This window comes from Gopherus evgoodei, chromosome 6 (genome assembly GCF_007399415.2).
Source record: "Gopherus evgoodei ecotype Sinaloan lineage chromosome 6, rGopEvg1_v1.p, whole genome shotgun sequence".
NCBI classification, from domain to species: Eukaryota; Metazoa; Chordata; order Testudines; family Testudinidae; genus Gopherus; species Gopherus evgoodei.
The window spans coordinates 4,818,017-4,841,407 of record NC_044327.1 but is presented as its reverse complement, the minus strand read 5'-3'; the positions used below and the strand labels follow the sequence as shown (position 1 = coordinate 4,841,407).

General features: G+C 44.6%; 1 protein-coding gene across 5 annotated transcripts in view; it reads right to left on the bottom strand.

Moving 5' to 3' along the window:
• PSD3 (pleckstrin and Sec7 domain containing 3) overlaps positions 1-23,391 on the bottom strand; it is a 165,349-nt gene that overhangs the window by 86,521 nt on the left and 55,437 nt on the right. For all 5 annotated transcript variants that reach the window (XM_030566482.1, XM_030566478.1, XM_030566480.1 and 2 more), the window contains 4 exons: positions 9,559-9,765; positions 9,353-9,433; positions 1,742-1,854; positions 10-68 (listed from right to left, as the gene is read on the bottom strand). In XM_030566482.1, coding sequence (XP_030422342.1) covers positions 10-68; positions 1,742-1,854; positions 9,353-9,433; positions 9,559-9,765 — 460 coding nt within the window. The remainder of the gene's footprint in view (positions 1-9; positions 69-1,741; positions 1,855-9,352; positions 9,434-9,558; positions 9,766-23,391) is intronic.

Here is a 23,391-nt window from a genome sequence, read left to right as displayed (position 1 = left end):
TGTACTCACATGGCCATGTAGGTCAGTGTTCAGCAGCATCACTGCACAGGTAAGACAATGGACTCCATCTGGGAAAAGAAACAGAGCAAATATCACACACAAATAGGGTGACCAGATAGCAGCGTGAAAAATTGGGACACATTTTTTTTTTTGGGAGTGGAGACATAGTTACATACATAAGACAAAGTCCCTTATATCAGGAAGGTCTCAATAACATTGAGACATCTGATCACACTACACATAAACTCACACTACCCAGGACAATGTATTTAAGATCAGCTCAGATTGCACTAGGACCCTGCTCACCAACTGAGTCTGCCTCTGCTTTTAAGGGGAATCTGGTCATCAAGTAGCACACAGAAAAATGCAGGAAAATCAATCTAACGTCATTTAACGAAAATCAGTTCATCTCATACTTTCTTTCGCCTTCTGTCATCTGACAAAACTGTCTTGCAGCATCGACTGATAAGATAAAGTAGATATGAAACCACACTCTCACGGCTACTTTGCTGGTATCAGTACACCAAATGGAATCAGGTTTTTCTTTTTTTTGCTCGTTAGGGCCAGAACAGAAAGAACAAACACCCTGTCTCCTTGCCTGGGACACCACTGACCTTCCAGCAAGGAGATGTTATAGCCTCTCTCAGTTGGTATGTCTGGTCTTTCAGAAACATAGTCCTGGAAAACATGAGCACATACTATTTCTCCCCACAGGGCCCCTGACTTCTGCACTGCTTGTCTTAGACTCTGAATGAGGCAGGGCTGTACAATGAAAGAGGCTGCTGGTGCTCACAGGACCCCAGCCTCATATGCAGCAGAAGCTGCCTGTTGTGCTGTCAGTGTGCAGGGATCCATAGGAAGGGGATCTTGAGGTGACAGCACTGGATTAGAAACCAGAAGAAATGGGTTCTCTTTCAGGCTTTGCCATTGGCTGATTATGTGGCATTGGGAAAGTCATGTAGGCCGACATTTGCAGAAGCAGCCACTGACTGTGTGTTCCTCATTTTCCTGAGGCCTCATTTTAAGACATCTGGAGCCAGCTTTCCAAAGTGCTGATGGCCCACTAATCCAGCTGAAATTGATGGGAGCTGACCATCTGTGAAAATCAAGCCCTAGGCATCTCGCATTGGTCACCCCAAACTAGCAAACACTTGAAAATATCGATCTTCATTTCTCTGTGCCTCAGTACCCCCATCTGTAAAGTGAGGGTCATAGTATCACCTCACCGGGGATGGGTGAAGACACATTCATCCCTCTCTATGAAGCATTCAACTATTACACTGATGAGCACCATAAAAAGAAAGAGTGAGGAAATAAACCATTTCATATTCAGTGGGAGATCTGCATGATGTGCAGTGAGTAAGCCATTGGGCCATACGTACTGTCCATCCTGTGTACTGAACTGAGGCCAGGGAGGACATGCTCAATTATAAGCATGTACATAGCCATGCTGAGGAACTACTCAAGTACTTAGGCATGTTTAAATACCATGTTGAACTGAGGCCAAGATAAATAAGGTTGCCCTGCCTCTGTCCATACCATTCTTCTGGCAAGGATAAATTAGAGGACTACCATTCTCACTGTTGTCAATCTCTCGCCTTCCACAAACAGTCCATTTTCATACGTATACTTGTTTTGCCTCAGGCAGGAGAACATTTCTAGCAGGAAATATACAGGCTATAGCCAAAAGTGAAAGAACAAAGAGGAATGCCCAGGATCTAGAAATCAGAAGCAAAATTACCTTGAGTAGAAACGGTGTTTGGGTTACACTGATAGTATCTGTTGGAGAAGTGGATTAATACTCTCTCTCTTTCCTGAGTTTCTCCAATAAGTGAAAAGGCTTTAAAGAAACTCCTAAAAGAAGTTTAAAGAAAACTGAAATTAAAAACACAGATCTCTACTGGCTTGGCATTGCCCTTATAATACAGCACATTTCACAGTAAGGGACAGATGACTGCATGTGAAAAACCTGTTTCCAAGAGTCTTCTTTTTTTTTTAAATGGAGATATACCTATCTCCTAGAACTGGAAGGGACTCCAAAGGGTCATTGAGTCCACTAACAGGACCATGTACTGATTTTGCCCCAAATCCCTAAGTGGCCCTCTCAAGGATTGAACTCACAACCCTGAGTTTGACAGGCCAGTATTCAAACCACTAAGCTATGGAAGAAAGCTCAACTAGATAATTATCCCCGATATATTTAACCTGAAAGGGGCAAGCAAGTTATTGATGGACTGAGCAGTAGGATACGTGCACTGATACAAAACTGTATTATTTTAAATATTTTCCTCTTCTATTTTGAGGCTTTTTGGATAGAGAATATGCAAGGAATAAAGAAGAAGAGCACAGCTGGGACCACTACCTATTTGGGCTTTGACGGAAGACTGGTGCAGGCCTGTTATTATGGATGGTGCAATTTTTAAATGCATTTTCTGTTGTTCTTTAAATGATCACTTTGGTCCCTATCTTGCAGACACCTAGGCACGTGCTTAACTTTACTCCTGCGAATAGTCTCACTGAAATCAATGGCACCACTCATGGTAGTAAGGTAGGCATGTGCATTAAGGCTCTGCAGGATTGAGGCCTGGATTAAATAGCTTCAGAGACAATGCTGTTTATGGTTAGCCATCTCTCTAGCATCTATCACCACAGTACCTCAGGCCTCCCACATGTTAAGGGCCAGACTGTGCCCTGCGGATCCCCAGTATGGGGGTGGTGTGGGGCCACCTCACCCCATGGGGAGCTCCAGGGAAGGGAGGAAGAAAAGCGAGGCTCCCTCACCCAAGAGCATCAAGAGCAGGAACCATCTGGCCCAACAAATCTGTCCTCACCACAGCCCTGTAAGGGAGTCCAATACTGTTCCCATTTTACTGAGGGCAAATTGAGGCACAGGGAGACTGTGACTTGCCCACAGTTACAGGAAAGTTTGTGCAGCACCAGAAGTCTACCCCCCACCCTCCCCTCCACACACACACGCACGCCTTCTGAGTCTCAGAGCAGTTTCCTAACATAAAAGCATCCTTCCTCCCGGCAGCATTGCCAACTCCCCCAGTGAAATCTGGTGCTCTTCATAAACTCCCAAATCCTGCAGTCAGGTGACTACATGGGAGTCTCCACTTTCATTTTTTTTAAAAGGGCGTTTCCAGCCCTTATGGTTGCAGAGAAAAACTTGAAAACGTAAATCTTGAAGGCTCAACACAAGAAGGCAAATACAACATACACCAGATGTACTATTTCTGAAACTCTCGGGATGTTTAGGGGCCTGACTCATGATTTATGAGCCCTTGTGGTCAGCAAAACTGTATTAGTAAATGCTCCTTTTGTTTACACTACATGATGCAGGAAGTCCATAGTGGTGTAGCTGAATAATCTCATATTTTATATAGAGAGAGTGAGTGCGTTGATGCTGGCTACCTAGGAGATCTCTGCACCACCAGACTTTATATCTGTGTGCGCGCAGGCACGAGGACTATTGTTAATTTTATGTATGTATTTTTAAACAATCTACTTCATAGTTAAACACAACTGTGCCATGCTAGGAGCTCTAGTCTCTCCCCAGTTCATATCGCTGCCCTCTATTTGAACAGTGTTTTGCAAACAGAGAAGACACGTTCTCTGTCCTGACAACTCTACAATCTAACAAACAAGACAAAAGGCAAGGGAAGCCACAGAAATTAATGTTCAGTACAAAATATACTCTCCATTATTTAATCCAAAGAATACTGCAATATTGAGTGGGCCAGGCCCAAACGCGGTAGATTATTGCCAATAAACACGACCCTATATTGTGGGTGATATGAAGCCGCTTCACCCCATCAAGAGCCCTGGGGTGGACTGCATCTCAGGGTTCCAACCGGGTGAAGCTATGGCCCCACCTCCTCCTTGCCCCTCCCATCCTCCTTTGCTGTGATATGTGCCCCTAGGGAGCAAGGTCTGTGACTAAGACAGGCCTTAAGATGGTGAGTAAAAGGCTCTCTGCACGCTTGCCATTGCACACCATGTAATGGCCAGGCACAATCGGGATCTGTAGTAACACCACTGTTGCAATGTTCTGAACAGCTACTGTACTATATATTTTATTGAAGGGCACTACTATTAATGTAAATGGGAATTATGCATAATCATGCAGAGAACACCCCCCTGAAACATGCACCGAAAGGTACTGGATTTCACCATTTAAAATATAAAGTATATTTGGAATCACACTGCATGACTTATAAAACTGAAACATGCAGCGATTATTCCACAACATGGGACTTGCTCCTGCATGGAGCTGAGCATTCTTACTGCAGTCTAGCAAAGTGTTTAAGCACATGCATAATTTAAGCACATGACTAGTACCATAGTTTTCAAAGAGCTAAATACGTGCTTAAGTGCGTTGTTGGAGCAGGTCACAGTACTTGGCACCTTCCAGGACTGAGCTCCTGGAAACTACACTTGCAATAAGTCCTTTTTTTCTTTTGGACAAAGGCCAGTTGTAAACTAATCACAGTTTTATATCAATGGAAAACATCTCTCTCCTTTAAAATTATTACTGTTTAGCTGTCAGAACATTTATATCAGTGCTAGCAGACTGTTGCCACACAGAGGGGATATTTCCACTCCTAAAAATAACAAACAAATATTAAAGGGAGAGGCCCAGCTCTGATTTTTTTTTAAAAACTTAGGAAGTTAAAATGCTAGGGCCAGAGTTTCAGAAGGGTACTGAGCACTCATATTCAAAAGCGTTCCGCACTCAGCAGCTCCCATTGTTCTAGATGTTCTTAGGTGCTTACAAGATTTCAGAAGAGCTGAGCAACTCGAGTGTGCAGTGCAACTGGAGAGCCTGAATTCCAAAGCTGGCTAGCCAAAAAACCTTGGCGCATATCATGATTCTGCTGTCACATTCCCTCATTCTTCTGATTTATAGCACGTCTACACTGGCTCAATCATGTCTTTCCTATTAACTTTTAATGCACCACAGCTAGGCCACAGTGTTACTATTTGTTCCCCTCAATCACCAGAACAGGCAGGAAGATCACCAAGTGTGACAGTATGTACCACTGTGTTCACCCTTTTTACAAGACGATATTAATTTTTGTACAAAGTATGCCCTGTGAGGGATCATTTGAAAACTCATAATTTACTGATCATTATTGTCCTGGTGAAAGATGTGTGGTAGCATTGCATGCAAAGTTAAAAATGTCCACTGCAGGGTTTGGCAACCTTGCAGAAGTTGTGTGCCGAATCTTCATTTATTCATTCTAATTTAAGGCTTCGTGTGCCAGTAATACATTTAAACCTTTTTAGAAGGTCTCTTTCTATAAGTTTTTAATAGATAACTAAACTATTGTTGTATGTAAAGTAAATAAGGGTTTTAAAATGTTTTAAGAAGCTTCATTTAAAATTAAATTAAAATGCAGAGCCCCCTGGACTGGTGGCCAGGGCCCAGGCACTGTGAGTGCCACTGAAAATCAGCTCGCGTGCCACCTTCAGCACACGTGTCATAGGTTGCCTACCCCGGTCTACTGTATAACATTCCTGAGATGTTCTAAGTTTAGAAAAGCAGAAACAAACCAGTTCCTCAGAGACAAAAGGCAAACTAGTGTCAACAAAGTGTTAACTAAATCAAATGGACCTGCACCTGGTTAAGTGGCCATTCTTTTGGCAGGAAAAAGGGTATGAATAAGAAATTTACATCTTGGCAAAGAAACAGCTGGAGGTTCCCATCCCCATAGACTTTCTGTCTCCTGACCCCCAGCTGGAGATGATTCTCAAAGAAAAGGAAAACGTGCAAGAATGGGGAACAGAGGCCCCAAATTTCTCCTTTCATCTTTACTCACGGCATTGATAACACTTGAAGGACAAAGGAAGCATCACTGGATTGGGGAGGGATCCTGGCAGAATGGAATTCAGGCAGTAAGACTGCTAAAACACGATGAGAGAGACCTTTGCTTTTAATTCACTCTAACTTGTTAAGTTAGGTATTAGTAGCATTTATTTTTATTTTCTTGTAACCAACTCTGACTTTTACGCCTCATTACTTGTAACCATTTAAAATTTATCTTCTTGTAGTTAATAAAATTGTTTTATTGTTTTATCTAAGCCAGTGTGTGCTTGGACTGAAGTGTCTGGGAAACTCCATGTGAGATAATAGGATTTGTGCATATCATGTCCTATTAATAAAATGACGGCCTCTATATGAGCTTGTGTTGCCCAGGAGGGAGCTGGGCAGTACAAGAAGCACATTTCTGAGGGAAAGTCTGGGACTGGGAATTGCCTGGTGTTGTCGTTCAGTGTAATTCAAGAGAGGCTGCCAGTACCACTCATACGGTATAGCTGGGACTAGTGTACATGCTGGAGAGTGAGTGACACCAGATCAAGAATGGTTGCTCTCACAGCAAAGCAGTGTAAAAAGCACTCCAAGTTGGAGAATGGATGGGACACAGCTGTTTAGCAGTCCAGACTGCACCCTGGGTAATGTCACATCAAGAATTTTAACAATTCAAAAAAAGGATTTCCCTCCAGGGAATGTTACAAATTTTTAGTTTCTTTAGTAATGTTATAATAATATTAGGGCTGTCAAGTGATTACAGTAATTAATTATGATTAATCGCGTTGTTAAACAACAATAGAATACCTTTTATTTTAAATATTTTGGATGTTTACTATACACCTCTACCTCGATATAACGCTGTCCTCGGGAGCCAAAAAATCTTACTGTGTTATAGGTGAAACCACGTTATATCGAACTTGCTTTGATCCACTGGAGTGCGCAGCCCCATCCCCCGGAGCACTGCTTTACCACGTTCTATCGAATTCGTGTTATATTGGATAGAGTTATATCAGGGTAGAGGTGTATTTTCAAATATTTTAATTTCAATTACAACATAGAATACTAAGTGTACAGTGCTCATTTTATATTTATTTTTAGTACAAATATTTGCACCGTAAAAAAACAAAAATTTTTTTTTTCAATTCACCGTTTGCAAGTACTGAAGTGCAATCTCTTTATCATGAAAGTGGACTTATAAATGTAGAATTATGTATAAAAAAACCTGCATTCAAAAATAAAACAAAGTCCACTCAGTCCTACTCCTTAGTCAGACAATCACTCAGACAAACAAGGTTGGTTACAATTTGCAGGAGATAATACTGCTTGCTTCTTGTTTGCAATGTCACCTGAAAGTGAGAACAGGCATTCGCATGGCCCTGTTGTAGCCAGCGTCACAAGATTTTTACGTGCCAGATGCACTAAAGATTCATATGTCTCTTCATGCTTCAAACACGATTCCAGAGGACATGCCTCCATGCTGATGATGGTTTCAATGCTCCAAAGCAGTGTGGACCAATGCATGTTCATCTTCATCATCTGAGTCAGATGCCACCAGCAGAAGGTTGATTTTCTTTTCTGGTGTTTTGGGTTCTGCAGTTTCCACATCAGAGTGTTGCTCTTTAAGACTTCTGAAAGCATGCTCCACACCTCATTCCTATCAGATTTTGGATAGCACGTCAGATTCTTAAACCTTGGGTCAAGTGCTGTAGTTAATTTTAGAAATCTCACATCGGTACCTTCTTTGCGTTTTGTCAAATCTGCTGTGAAAGTGTTCTTAAAACGAACACGTGCTGGGTCATCATCCAAGACTGCTATAACAACATGAAATATATGCAGATATGGGTAAAACAGAGCAAGAGACATACAATTCTTCCCCCAAGAAGTAAGTCACAAATTTAATTGACTCATTATTTTTTTAATGCGCAACATCAGTATGGAAGCATATCCTCTGGAATGGTGGTCGAAGCATGAAGGGGCATACAAATGTTTAGCATATCTGGCATGTAAATACCTTGCAACGCAGCTACAAAAGTGCCATGTGAACGCCTGTTCTCACTTTCAGGTGACATTGTAAATAAGAAACAGGCAGCAGTATCTCCCGTCAAGGTAAAGAAACTTTGTGTCTTAGCGATTGGCAGAATAAGTAGGACTGAGTGAACATGTAAGCCCTAAAGTTTTACACTGTGTGGCAAGCTCAGAACACTTAGCTACCAGGAGAGGGGTAGTAATTAGTCCCAGAAGGCTTAACCATGGAGAAATAAGGTTCAGCTGGAACAGGGGTTACCAGGGAGCTAATTAGTTTCAGCTGGCCCCAATGGCTGGAGACCTTTTTAAACCCTCCCTGGCAGGGAAGCAAGGAGGGGAGGAAAGAAGTAGAATAGCTGCCAGCGAGTAGGGGCAGCTGAACTCTGAAACTTTTCTTGCAAGGCAGATTGCACTCTTCCCAGAAGGAGAGGAAAGCAGAGCAAGGGCCTGACTGAGAAGGGATCAGCCAGATCCTGCGCAACTGTGAAGGGCTTTTGCTTTGCCCAAGCCTGTGTCTCCAAGGCTAAGAAGGACTGAGCTAGCAGAGGAGAGGCAGGTACTTTGCCACAACTGTTTGTTTTTGAGTGCAGTTACGTAACCAAAAAAAACCACCTGCATTTGGAAGTTACACTTTCCCGATAAAGAGACTGTTCTTAAGTACTTGTATGAGGTGAATTGAAAGATAGTATTTCTTTTATCATTTTACAATGCATATATTTGTAATAAAAAATAATAATATAAAGTAAGCACTGTGCACTTTGTATTCTGTGCTGTAACTGAAATCAATATTGAAAATGTAGAAAATCATCCAAAAATATCTACTAAATTTTAATTGGTATTCTATTGTTATAAGTGTGTTTAATCACAATTAATGTTTTTAATCACAATTTTTTTTGTGCTAATCACATGAGTTAACTGCAATTAATTGACAGCCCTAGATAATATTTCCCCTTCATAAAACCCCAAAACTAGGGTCAACCAATGAAATTATTAGACAGCAGGTTTAATACAAACAAGAGGAAGCACTTTTTCATACAACACACAATTAACCTGCAGAACTCATTGTCATGGGATGTTGTGATGGCCAAAAGTATAAATGGGTCCAAAAAAGAACTAGGTAAGTTTACGGCTGTTAGCCAAGATAGTCAGAGAGGCAACTCCAGCTGCAACTGTTCCTAAACCTCTGACTGCCAGAAGCCAGGAGAGGAAGACAGAGGTGGATCACTCCAACTGCCCTGTTCTGTACACTCCCTCTGAAGCTCTGGTAGTGTCAGAGACAAGACTTGTCTGCTACTTGTCTGGTACTGTCGGAAATAGGATACCGAGCTAGATGGACCATTGGTCTGACCTGGGATGGTTGTTCTTATGTTTTTATACACTCGAACTGCAGACTGAAAGAACAGGAACTAATCTCCCCTTGGACTCCATCTTCAATTCCTTAGATTCTCTAGGGATAATTATATTTATTGAGACAATGTGAAAAGAATACGAGATTTGGACATGAGCACATACCTGAGGGAGTGATCCAGCGTCATACCCGTGAAATCAAAAAACTTCAGGTATTCGTCAGCCACAAGTTTGCTGAACTCATTGCTTAAAAAAAAACAAACAAACCCAAAAAGTTTATTATTAAAAAGCAAATTTCAAGCTGCTCTTATTATTGTACAGAATCGACCACATGAATGACAGTTCATGAAAAGCGCTGTGTCAACACATACTTTTTACCCAGGTGCTTTGCCACATCAGAGCGCTTGAATCGGTCCAGTTGGTAGAGGCGCTTAGCCAGCCTCCTGGCTGCTTCCAAATTGCTGTCGGTGCCATTGCTGAGATCTTTACTATGGTTTTCAGTGCTATCTTTCTCCAGGAGCTCATTGCTATCCATGGCAGCTGCGGAGTAGAACAGCGAGTTTTTCAGTCCAGCATTGCTATGGGATAAAAGGAATGGAAAGGGGAGAAAAAAGAATAAAGACCTCATGAACATTTTCAAGAAAGATTTACTTTCCAACCGGCAGGGAGGTGATTAATTGGCAAGACTGCAAGACACGATAAACTCTACTCAACTAAAGAACTGTTGAGAATTGACATATTTGTTAGTAAAATCCCATGTTTTCTTGTTTGTACTGACTTTTCATAACACATGTAACTGTGCATAGCAGGTGCTTGAACTGATGCATCAAAAAGAGTTGCCAAAATGAGCTACTTGTAAATTGTGGACCATTATCTCAGAGTAACTCATCTGCAATCCTGTGGTGAGCAAATTGGGATTTACAATGGCTCACTCAAGTTATCTACTCCATCCTTCCCAGGCTGCCCTATGTACCAGACCTTGGTTCTGCTCCCATACCCAGACTGGCCTCCCAGTGCCCAGGAGCTGCTGCAGATCTCAGCACTGTTCATACAGGCTCCATAGCCCCTGCTGTGCCAGCAAGTGCTACAGCAGTTCCTGTGAATTTTAGAAGGTGCAGAGGGAGGTAAAAGTGGGAAGGGGAGCAGGAATCAAGATAAGGGGGCTGAGGTGCAGAGGAAGCTGCACTGAAGTGGGGAGCTGACTCACAAAGGCTGTCTGGAGACTGCAAGAAGCAGGGACCATGTGGAGCATCTACATTCTACAGCTTTCCCTGCTCTTGGTACTTTGTGGCTCCAGGGCTCTGCACCTTGTGAAGTTTAGGGGATCCACTGGTTATGCTGCCCCTGCCTTTCCTGAACCTCCCCTCAGACATGCAGCCAACAGCCTGTTAGCTAATACGTATACTTATACGTACTGCACACCATACTAATATGTAATGCGTGTTATAGTCTATCTAAATGTTAGCATAAAGCTTTAAAGTTGAATGGTATTATGCTTACTCTTGTTCACGCATGCTAAGTATCCCATAATGCTTTGCAAAGCTGAAGTCAACTTTGGCACTAGCAAATATAAAATCTGTCAAAATCAAAAGTACATTTGTTCTGGGTCCTAGTACAAGTACCATTCCACCCAACTGGTTTGGAACGTAGTATGCAAAACAGAGCTAAGAAAAGTACAGCCCAGAACAAGAAGTTAAGGAACTGTTACAACCAGTGGGCTGGATGTAGTGACGTATAAAGAGCTGTGTAACTTGTAAAGTCATACTACAAATAGCTGAAATGCAGATCTTTGAAGCATACCTTTGGTGTAAGGGGAACACGACCTGAGACAAGAATTGCTTCCTGGAAGAAAAGTTCATATGTCCCTTTTCATATCGTATTGCTTTGTCTTTAGACAACGAATTTGGCTACATTCAGTTATTTGGTCTCTTGAATATTTTTTAAGGCCGAACTATGATTGTAGTTAAACAATTAGCTGCACTTTTCAGTCAACAAACTCAGAACTCAGAGATGAATTTTCCTTTGTGTCAAAACTCCTGTGCGACTGGCCACCACAGGCTTGTCACACTGGGACAGCCAGTGGGAAATCTGATCAGATCTGATCAGATCCATGTGAAGACCAAGTGTGTGGGGCTGAGTGTCTGTACAAACAGCCTACCCAGCCAGAGGGTCTGTTGCCGGTAGCCTTTCCCCCTGCTCTGAACCCTCCAGCTCCCCTCCCCAACACTGCTCCACTTCCCCCACAACTGGGATTCTTCCCACTGCTCTCCAATATCCGCCGAATCCGCCCCAACACTCCCACCATTGTTAGCACAACTCCAGTTGCCTCCACGGCTCCCTTGGCACCTGCATGGCTCCAGATAGCGCTCCCAAGCTCCCCATGTGCATAAGTCCCTACAAAGATCCAGCTCCTCCCACCGCGGCACAGCTTCATTAACCTCAAACATCCTTCCCACTAATTTCACCCCTTCCTCCTCAGCAGCTACACCCCCAGAATTGCCCCTCCATGCAGTCCTTCCCCCCTGCCAGAAGTCCCACCCCCCTTCACCAATACCCACAGCTCCTTTCACTCTGCTGCACAATTCCAGGGGCCACCCAAACAATATTAGGAGAACGGACCCTTGACATCTCCTGGGGGAGGACCAGGCGGCCATTGTTCATCCTTCCCTCCCACTGTCCTATGGAGGGCTGGCAGGTACGCCTCCCCCAAATTTTGCTCTTTGGCGAATCAAGAGGAGGGGGCTCGCTGTTCATCTCTGTCTCAAGGCCAGGAACCAAAATCTCTTCCATGGCCTTCTTCCCCATCGAAACCCTGGGCTCTGGACCAGCATCGGGTTGGCGGGTTCTATGGACAATCCAGGTGCATTGATGGCCTGGAATCCTCTGCACCAGGGAACCCTGATCAGTACAGGCCAGAGCTCAGCCAGGGGAAGTGTCTGCCAGGCTCAGGTACCACCTGGGTGGACAAGGCAGCAGTCCTTCCCATGACATTTCCTGTCCTTGGATTGGGGGCCATAGGGACCCCGTGAGGATGGGGGCGGGGGCAGGCCAGCTGGCCACCCCCACGAGATTCCAAGCTTGAGTGTGACTGGGGACTCCTTTAGTGGAGAAATGGGGGAGAATGCCTGGGAGGGGGGCATAAAGAAGCAGACAAGATGAGCTGTGGAGGTAAGAGTATGGGGAAGAGGAGGCAGGGTAACTGCAGGATGGGGACAACAGATCTGCAGAAGGAGGCTGGAGAAATGATGGGCAGGGTGTGCTATATGAGAGAACACAGGAAGGAGGAGAGATTAAAAATGGGAACCTGGGGGGCACCAGAGGCCATGCAGCTGCCTACACTGCTATTCCCTATGCACGGGGTGGGAGCCCACCCCGGCAGGAGACCCTGCATGCTAGAGCTCCTGAGCAAAATGGGCCTGGCACCTCTACACTATGACAGGGCCCTTACACAGCTGTGCCCTGCCTCAGTACCAGGGGTGCTCTGAAATGTACGATGGAAGCAGGTGTGTACAAGGGAGCTGACATATGGAAGACTAGACAGGTTTGGTGGGGAGTTGGGAGTCTGTACTCTGATGCCTCACCATGATCTCTTGACACCTCCATACAACTCCCAGTCCAGATACCTTCCCTGGGGTGGTGTCTTTCAAACACTCAGGCACCAGCACTCAGACTCTCCTTCATTTCCTCCTCAAAGCCTTTTTGACCCATGCGTCCCACAATTCCTAGTTAACAACCCTAAAAAACTTCCTCACAAAAAATTAGACTGAGATTCCATTTAGAAAGGGGTAACAAATGACAGATATTACAAGCATGTGACAGACAGGGGTCCCTTCTAGCCCGACAGTTCTAGGATTCTGGGAGAAGTGGGTGGGTGGGCGTGATAGATGGCTGTAAACACTATAGCACAGAGGTCAGCAACCTATGGCACGTGAGCCAATTTTGCCTGGCACGCAGCAGCCAGCCGGGGTCGCGACCGGCTGAGTGAAGCAGGGCTGGCACGCCCCCTGCCCCCTCCCCAGCTACCCCCTCACCACGCTCGTTCTGCGGCTCCCGGGAGTGTGAGTCTGCTGCAGGAGGAGCGGCGGCAGCAGCTCACACTCCCGGGAGCTGTAGAGCCTGAGCACGGTGAGGGGGGAGCCAGGGGGTGCATGAGGCCCGCCGCCAGCATGCATCCACTTCAGGAGCCCCCCTGAGGGGGGCACCAGGCCACAGCCCGGGCAGGCTCACCCCTGGCTCCCCTCTCCCCGCGCTCGGGTTCTGCGGCTCCTGGGAGTGTGAGCCACTAGGGCGCGGGGCCCTGAGCCTGCTGCAGGAGGAGCGGCAGATCACACTCCTGGGAGCTGCAGAGCCGAGCGTGGCAAGGGGGGGGAGCGCCAGGCTGCAGCCCGGGCAGGCACACCCCTGGCTCCCCTCTCACCGCGCTCGGGTTCTGCGGCTCCTGGAAGTGTGAGCCACTAGGGCGCGGGGCCCTGAGTCTGCTGCAGGAGGGGCGGCAGCGGCAGATCACACTCCTGGGAGCTGCAGAGCCGAGCGTGGCGGGGGGGGCACCAGGCTGCAGCCCGGGCAGGCACACCCCTGGCTCCCCTCTCAGGTTCTGCGGCTCCCAGAAGTGTGAGCTGCCGCCGCCACTGACCCTCCCGTAGCTCCCTGCCTCCTGCTGCCTCAGCACTCCAGTGCAGTTTTGCCTCCACGTGGAGCCAACGTCTCACCAGCTTGGGCCTGGCAAGGGGAGTCCTGGGGGGCAGTCAGAGAGCAGGGGGAGGGTTGGATGGGTTCGGAGTTCTGAGGGTCCTGTCAGGGGGTGGGGAGTGGTTGGATGGGGTGTGGGAGTCCTCGGGGCTCTGTCTGGGGGCAGGGGTGTTCATAAGGGTTGGGGCAGTCAGGGGACAGGTAGGGGGTAGGGTCCTAGGGGGGCAGTTAGGGTGGGAGGGTCTCAGAGGGGGCAGTTAGGGGACAAGGAACAGGGTGGGGCTTGGGGGTTCTGACCGGGGCAATCGGGGAGGGAGTGGATGGGGGCTAGGGTAGGTCTCTCCCCGCTTTTTTGATTGTTGAAATATGGTAAACCTAGGTGAGGGGGGAGCCAAGGGGTGCATGGGGGCTGGCGCCCACATACATCCACTGCAGCCTACAGGCGCCCCCCGGAGGGTCCCGGGCCGCAGCCTGGGCAGGAGGGGTGGGAGGGCGCAGCTGCTCCCCGCTAGCAGTGCCACAGCCACCTTTGCAGGGCTGCTGCTCCCCTGCACCACGCTGGCTCCTCCATGGCTGGGGCTCGCTGCTGCCACAAGTGGGACGCTCTGGCTCTCTGGTGCCTCCTCCCTGCAGAGCTGCTGCAGCAGCCCAAGCCCGGAAAAGTCAGTGAGTGGACTCGGGGCGCAGGCTACCTGGGTGGGGTTGGGAGGGCTCGCAGGGGGGCTGTGCACCCTCCAGGGGAGTTCAGAGGGTGGGGAGGGGGGAATCTGGTCTGGGGAGCAGCCCCTGGGCACGGCTGGCCCCTGGGGTCTATAAAGGCTCATTGGGGATTTGCTCCTCAGTGAACTGATGGGCAAGGTGGAAGTTTCGCCTAGGTGACAAAATATCCTTGCGTGCACTCCAGGTTAAGAACCACTGCACTAAACTGATAAGATCTGCATTTTAATTTAATTTTAAATGAAGCTTCTTCAACATTTTAAAAAAATTGTTTACTTTACATACAACAATAGTTTAAACTTATAGAGAGACCTTCTAAAAACGTTAAAATGTATTATCGGCAGGCGAAATCTTAAATTAGAATGAATAAATGAAGACTCAGCACGCCACTTCTGAAAGGTTGCCGACCCCTGCTATAGCAGAAGGTGTTATAGCAGCCTAGAACACATAGTTATAAACCACTAACTGATCTGTTGGTCTCTATAACAACACAGCAGCCATTTATTAAAATGTCTGCTAATCATTCATTAACTCTTTATAAATGGATCCTTAATATAAAGTGTGACCCAAAAAACTTTGCTAAGCTGGAGTTCCCCACCACACAAATCACCACCGGCTTTCTGCCATGGAAGCACGCACATCAGAAGAAGGGGTGAGAACTGCAGCTTTCTTCCCATGTTACAGTATCCATTGCACTCAAAGCAAGAAAGGGTAATGGTGCTCCTCAGGGGTAATTTTTATCAACTCCGTCTGTACTCACTTCCTTCCAGCTCTGTCACAGAAGAATCACTTAAACACATATTTTGAGAGTGACATTTTCAGTAATCCTCTCAAACTGAGATTTTCAAAGCATCTAAGAGAATTGAACACCCAACTGCCATTGCAGTTACTGGGAATTTATTTATTTTGATTTAAATAATAAAAAGACACCTATAAAAGGCTCCAGGTGCCTGAATGCACAATTAATACTGCAATGTAGCCCCAGCGGCACTGAAACAATGGCTCCTGCAGAAATTCCACCTGACAGCCACATGCAACAAAAACACTCCTTTCTACTCCATCACTGTGGGAAGTAGACCCTCAGCCCTCCCCAAAAGCCTTATCCATCTTCTGCAGCGTGCCTTTCAGGTTACCAGATCTGGGCTATTTCAGACTAAGTGCAGGGAGTAAATTCTAGAGCCCAGGGTGGATAAAAATCAATGATTTTTTTTAATTTAAAAAAAAAGATTTTTTTAACTGGATTTTTTTGATAAAATGCTTTTTGAGGAAAAAACCTATCTAAAGATAGTTTTAATTAAGATACATTATAGCTCAAAGATATCTCATTATGGAATAGGGATTATAAATTCTAATTCTATAGTATGAGACAATATTCATGTCATGTTTAAGAAAAGTTTTGTAAATGAGTTCCAATAGTTCATGGATTAGGGACCCAATTTTATGGGGATCCAGGAGCTTCTGTTTAGATTATTTAGGTTAATCTTTCTATCTACCCAATTGGACTCAGCGCTCACTCTAGAACAGAGGTTGGCAAACTACGTCCCGTGGGCCATATCAGGCCCGTGGGACCCTCCTGCCTGGCCCCTGAGCTCCTGCCCTAGGAGGCTGCACCCGGTCTACCCTGCTGTTCCCCCTCCCCTGCAGCCTCAGCTCCCCCTGCCACCAGTGCAATGCTCTGGGCCTCAGGGCTGTGAGCTCCTGGGGCAGTGCAGCTGCAAAGTCTGGCCTGACCTGGTGCTCTGTGCTGCACAACATGGCTGTAGCACTGCCAGCCACCAGTGCTTCAGGCAGCGTGGTAAGGGGGCAGAGAACAGGGGGGTTGGATAGAGGGCAGGGGAGTTCAGGGTGGTGGTCAGGGAGCCGGGGGTTCAGAGGGCGGGGAACAGGGGAGTTGAATGGGGGCACGGGTCCCGGAGGCAGTCAGGAAGGAGAGGGAGGGTTGGATGGGGCGGCGGGGGCCAGTCAGAGGACAGGGTGGGTTGGATGGGACAGGAGTCCCGGGAGGTGTGTGTTCAGGGGGGCGGCCCTCCATACAATTTCTGAAACACGATGCAGCCCTCAGGCCAAAAAGTTTGCCTGTCTCGGTCTAGAAGATACCATTAGAGATGCTTACTTTTGCAGTTTTCAAACTGTGGATTTGTGTCTCCAGAGATAACATGCCTGTTAACAGCAAAAATGCTTTTAAATAAGTAAATAATGAACAGAAGTGAGAAATAACAGACCTCAACCCTATTGTCGCTCTACGAATGTGTACACAGAGTTGATCCCTTATCTCTCTCTAAAAGTGCAAAGTTTCAAAAAGTTCAGTGAATAGAACAGGGTTTGGCAACCTATGGCACGTGTGCCGAAAGTGGCATGCGAGCTGATTTTCAGTGGCACTCACATTGCCCGGGTCCTGGCCACCCAGTCCGGGGGCTCTGCATTTCAATTAATTTTAAATGAAGCTTCTTAAACATTTTTAAAAAGCTTATTTCCTTACATACAACAATAGTTTAGTTATACATTATAGACTTATAGAAAGAGACCTTCTAAAAATGTTAACGTATTACTGGCACGCAAAACCTTAAATTAGAGTGAATAAATGAAGACTCGGCACACCACTTCTGAAAGGTTGCTGACCCCTGGAATAGAAGATTGTTGGGGGCGGAATAGATCTGGACAAGGAGAAGAAGTCTGGAGATAAATGTGAGAAGGGAGGGACAGGGAGTGGAAACAAAAGTGAAACCATTTGAGCAGCATATTCTAGAAGTCTTGAGGTCTTTCTGAGTGTAGCCTTCATTGATTTGAGATCTACCATACCATTCTCTTACTAGAAGGGAAAACCTATAATGGCAACAGGCCGTAAAAGAGACCCAGTTTGGGAATGCTTTAATGAAATTCCTCTGGTGGGTAAGAGAGGCATGCATGCAAAATGCAAACAGTGCAACAAAGAAATGCAAGTCCTGGTTTCCTGAATGAAATACCATCATGAGAAGTTTTCCTTCTCAGAAGGAAGCTGCGTTAAAGATGATGAAAGGAACATGTCAGAACATGCAGGATCTTCAGGTTGGTAAACTTTTTTATTTCATACTATTTTCTTAAGAACTGCCTGTCTTCCTTCTGAGCTATTCTTGAATTTTCACGTTTGAGCAAAAAACTATAGTTGTTACTCTATGGTACTAGCATTTTATATGCAGTTGTGATAAAAAATAAATAGCTGAAACAGGCAGATCTTCCTTTTACAATTTCACCTTTAAAGTAGTACTGTCAGTGAATGCAATGAGTAATACTAAATGAACAGTACGGTAATAATAATTAAATAATTACATTGACTTATTTTGTTTAGAAGAATTCAACCTCAACATACAGGATTCTGAAGACTATCCACCTTCAAGATCACCATCATTTTCTATAGTTTCAGAGTTATCTGCCAATGATAGTGTTTCAGTCACATCATGTATGTCACATGACCACAGTATATCACCTGTAGCAAAAAGAGAAAAAAAATCTCCGTCATCCAGAAACAACCATAGATAAGTTTGTGATAAGAATGAGCAGATTACAAAAAGATGAAAAAATTGCCTGGTTTGTTTATGCAACAAACTCTCCTTTCCGTAGGACTGAGAACCCACTTCATTAACAGGGTTCAGTCATTAAGACCAGGATACAGTCCACCCAACAGAACAGATGTCAAAGGCAAAATGCTGGATAAAGTGTATGAAAGAGAAATTGAACAGTGTGCAAGAGGTCTAGAGGTTAAAATTGTTAACCTGAGTCTTGATGGGTGGAGCAATATCCACAATGATCCTGTTGTATGTGCTTGTGTGACAACAGAAGAAGGGAATGTCTTCCTTACCGAAACAATTGATATATCAAGGAAATATACACACAGCAGAACACTTACAAGAAGTAGCAGTAAAAGCTATAACAAACTGGAAAAAAAAATTCAAATGTCTAGTATGCAGCTTGGACCCAGACAATGCTGCAAATGTATCCAATATGAGAAGAAATTATTTAGAAGAGAGTCCCAAGCTAACACATGGTTGCTGTGCTTATTTGATGCACCTCCTAGCCAAAGACTTCAGTGTTCCAGTAATAAAGGCTAAGGCTGTCGAAACTGCAAAATACTTCCGTAACAACCACTTTGCAGCAGCTGCTCTGAAAAAAGTGGGAGGAACCAAGCAAACGCTCCCACAAGACGGGCAATGGAACTCAGTAGCGGATTGTTTTGAGCACTAAATCAACAACTGGCTTAATCTGATGACAGTTTGTCAACAAAATGGTGAAAAAATAGATGGCACTGTCACAGCCAAAGTTCTCAACATTGGGCTTAAGAGAAATGTTGAACACACACTGAGTACCCTGAAGCCTGTTTCTGTAGCCTTGAACAAAAAGCAGGGAAATAGCTGTTTTATTGCTGACGCTGTTGAAATTTGGAAGGAACTGAGTGAGATCTTAAAAAGAGAAATATGTAATGACAGAGTTAAATTATAAGCATTAAAAAAATGAATGGGACAAGCACTATCTCCAGCTCATTTTCTTGCAAATATTCTCAATACTTGGTGCCAGGGTCAAACCTTAACTGCTGAAAAAGTAAAGTTGGCTATGACATCGACATCCAGCAACCATCCCTCCATAATGCCAACTATAATAAACTTCAGAGCTTTTAATAGCAATAGCCTTTTCTGCCGGTGTAGAGAGAATGTTTTCTTCCTTTGGACTAATTCATTCCAAATTGAAAAATCGTTTTGGACCTGAAAAAGCAGGAAAGCTTGTTTTTCTTTTCCAGATTATGAACAAACAGAAAAATGAAAGAGAAGACGACTGAGTTAGCTGCAGAAGCCAATATTTTAAATTTCTCGTGTTGACCTGGCTGACATAGTCTATTTATTTTTTGTTTTTGAAATATTTCATTTAACTATTTTAGTTAAAAACAATTTTAACAAAAACAAACCTAATTTTATAAAACTTGAATGTTTAACTAAATTCAAACATTCATATGCTTGTTTTGTTAAAATATTATATGTTTGCTGTTGGCAAAAAAAATTCAGAATACATAATAATGTTGTTTTAGTTAAATAAAACAATTTAAATGTTTGTCTGGTGATGTTCTCTTAATATAGCATGGCAAGAAAATCCTCTAAATATTAATGATTAACCTGTTGAATTGGAGATAGTTCACCTCCCAATGACTTCATAAAAATCTGCTTCAATTACCTTTGGTAAATGAAATAACCAAACAATCATTCATTTTCTGATATAGCTGTAAAACTAATCTGAAAAGTTTTTAAAATAAATCACTTTAAAAATGTATAGCGTGTACCTTCTAAAAATGAAACCTACAGCCATCTCTGAGTTGTGAAGAATATGTATTAAGGTTATAACAACCAACCAGAATGCACTTTTATGTAGAAATCCATGATTAAATCGAGTCTTCCTGACTAGTGATTTAAATGAATTAGATTTAAATCAAATCCACCCTGCTAGAGCCCCACAGCTCCCACAGAAAATACCCTGCCAGCAGCCTTCTCTCTCTTCATACTGGACATCTGACTCCCTTAGACATATTTTAAAAATCTCAGCTTTAATGCAGAACAATACAAAGGGTGAACAGCTACAATGCAAACTACTGCTATACACCCAATATGCTTACAGTGCCTTTCAAACACACACACTTCAAAAGCCATGTCATGTCAACCTACGCACAACCTCTGATTTTGTCAGAGAGATCACGGTGGCCACAGAAATTATTAATTTTAATAAAGTCTGAGAAACATTGGAAATGTCTTGTAAAAATGCATTTGATTAGTCCACCACAATGAATGGCATAGTGCACCTGTGCACTAGGTCGCAATGCCACTCAAGTTTGACCTGTCCACCCCTCTGCTGATGGAGAGAGAGGGGTGAATGAGCCAAATCGGTGTGGCGCTGTGACCTTGTGAGCTAGATCTAGGGTGACCAGATGTCCTGATTTTATAGGGACAGTCCCCATTTTGGGGTCTTTTTCTTATATAGGCTCCTATTACCCCCCACTCCCTGTCCTGATTCTTCACACTCGCTGTCTGGTCACCCTAGATAGATCACAACGCCAAGAGCCGCTGCTGAGGGTGAGTGCAGGGTGGACTTGCTCTCCAAAACCCCCTTCCTAGGCCCCATCTTTCAGCACTCCCACTATACTCTTAAGTTGATGTAATGCAAACTACATTATTTGGTGAACTTTCCTGATTATCTTCTTCCTGCATCTCCACTGTGAAATTTACTAAATATTTCTGTGCCAAAATCATAGCCTTAACTACCACCAATAAAACACAGCCCTGTTTCCCCCTCTACTCCTTATTACAGGCAATATTTATAATCCTGGAAGGTGGCCAGCACTGACAGAAAACATCTGCATCCTGAAGTCAAATACAAGAATGAACACGACCGCAAACCATGACCGATTGGTTATATGGAAATGCCAACAACTACCATACAGTGACCTATATTCCACAGCAACTTCCAGCACAGCACTTTAGAAATGAAGTGGGAATAGAAAAGGCAACGAGATCTTGTTTTTTTGCTGTTGGCACCTTGCCAAAGGAGTGGTCTTAGAGAGAATTTCACTAGTCTAACTTCCCAGATATAAAATGCAATCCAAGTCAGGTGTTTCACTCACAAAAGCGTCATCTCAAAGCAGCTGACTATTTGATTCCATGTCTGAGTTTTTCTTACAACTAAGCAACAGCCTACTAGTAGGAATGGGGTAAAAGTGGTGTTTGGACTTATTCAACACCTAAATTTAGCATTCAGATGGAAGAGGCCAGCTTGACAATACTAGAGATTGAGGGTGAGATTTTAATGCTCAGTTCTCATTAGAAATTAATGCATGTCCAAATCACTTAAGCAGTTTGAAAATATGAAGCTTTTGCAAAACTTGTTCTCTAGATGTGTATGAGGTTTATTTAATTAGTTCCTAGATCTCTGTTGACAATGATGCTAGTAGCCAATTAGGGCCAACTGTGATGGTGGTTTATGCGAAAATCTATTCATTAAGAAATAGACCAAGATGACCTTGGGTAGGGATTCAGATCTATTACATAGATGTGAAAGCTCCTGTGCCCGTCAACTCTGGTGTTTATGTGATAAAAATGGAAACCTGCCATATGGGATAAGCTAGATGGGTGTATAATGGAGTTTATTAAATCAATGCCTAGAGTTTAAGGGCAGGAGGGACCATAATGATAATCTAATGTGACTTCCTGTGTACCACAGGCAACAGAATTTGATCCAATGATTCTGGCTAAATTAATCACAGAGATCAGGCAAGGAGGGAACTTGAACTCCTAGTCATTGGGGGTTGCAGACCACTACTCCCAGTGCCACCAGCGGAGTTTGAGCTAACTATTTCTATCTCCTGGTGAATTTTTACAGCCTCTTCTGTCCTTTCTGTCCCAGCATTCTCATATTCTTATCTGAAAACTCTGACGCAGTGTTTCATAGTATCCAATCAAAAATTAAAATAATATGATAAATAGCTGCAGCCTTAAATTCAGTGCATGGCACCAACAGTGACCAGATCCCTGATGGTCTCTCCTCCAATAAATACAGATTTAAAACATCACCACGATGGGATATAACTGGGCAGGAGCCCTAAAACAATCTATAATGGTTATCCCACTTTTATTATTATTAATCACACATTGTGCTAGCACCTAGACACCAAACAAGTCATTGTGTTAAATCCTACACACACATATAGTAATCGACATTCCTGGGCCTAAACAGTTTATAGCAGGGGTCGGCAACCTCTGGCACGCGGCTCGCCAGGGTAAGCACTCTGGCAGGCCGGGCCAGTTTGTTTACCTGCCACGTTGGCAGGTTCGGCGGACCGCAGCTCCCACTGGCTGCGGTTCGCCATCCCAGGCCAATGGAGGTGGCGGAAAGCAGCAGCCAGCACATCCCTCGGCCTGCGCTGCTTCCCGCCACCCCCATTGGCCTGAGATGGCGATCGGACGAACCTGCTGATGCAGCAGGTAAACAAACTGGCCCAGCCCGCCAGGGTGCTTACCCTGGCGAGCCGCGTGCCAGAGGTTGCCAACCCCTGGTTTATAGTCTAAAAGATAACACACAAAGTGGGTGAGACACACAAGCAGGAGGAGGAGGCAAGAGGAGGGTGGAGGGACAAACGTCAGAGGGTGTTTTAGCACAGTTTAGCTGTGTGCGCATTTCTTTACCAGGCAGTAGCAGTAACCACCACCTGTCACTTGCCTAGCTGTGATCAGTTTAATATGTGCATTAAGGCAGATGCCTTTGACTTACAGTCTCATTTGGCTACACCTGGAGCCCTTCCCCCAGGAATGTTGCATCCAGAAAAGAGAGTGCACAGAATTCAGGGAGACTTGGGGGAAGATGGGGCTGAGGTTTTTATAAGAGTTATGTGCTGGTTGGGGGAGGGGGATAATTACAGCTGTTTTCTCCTTTCTTAAAGAGCTATACATTACTGTGATGGCAGCTTTATTTAAAGCTAAGATAAGGAAGCATCTGTCAGGAAAGCCCATTCCAGCAAAGGGCGCAATGAATAGAAATAAAAGGGTGAACATCCTGACCCAATGAAGTAAATGGCAAAACTTCCATCAAATTCAGTCAGAGCAGGATTGCTCCCAGGTGCCTAACATGTGTCGATCTGATGTTATGAAACTAAAGTTTTTTTTTTTTAACATGCCTTCAGTTTCAGTCTTTTTTACACTTTTTACGAAAAACACAGTTTCCCAAACCAATATACAGCATCTCTGACTGTAAACAGTCTTATCCATCGTTAATGTCTCTGTCCTGCAACAGCA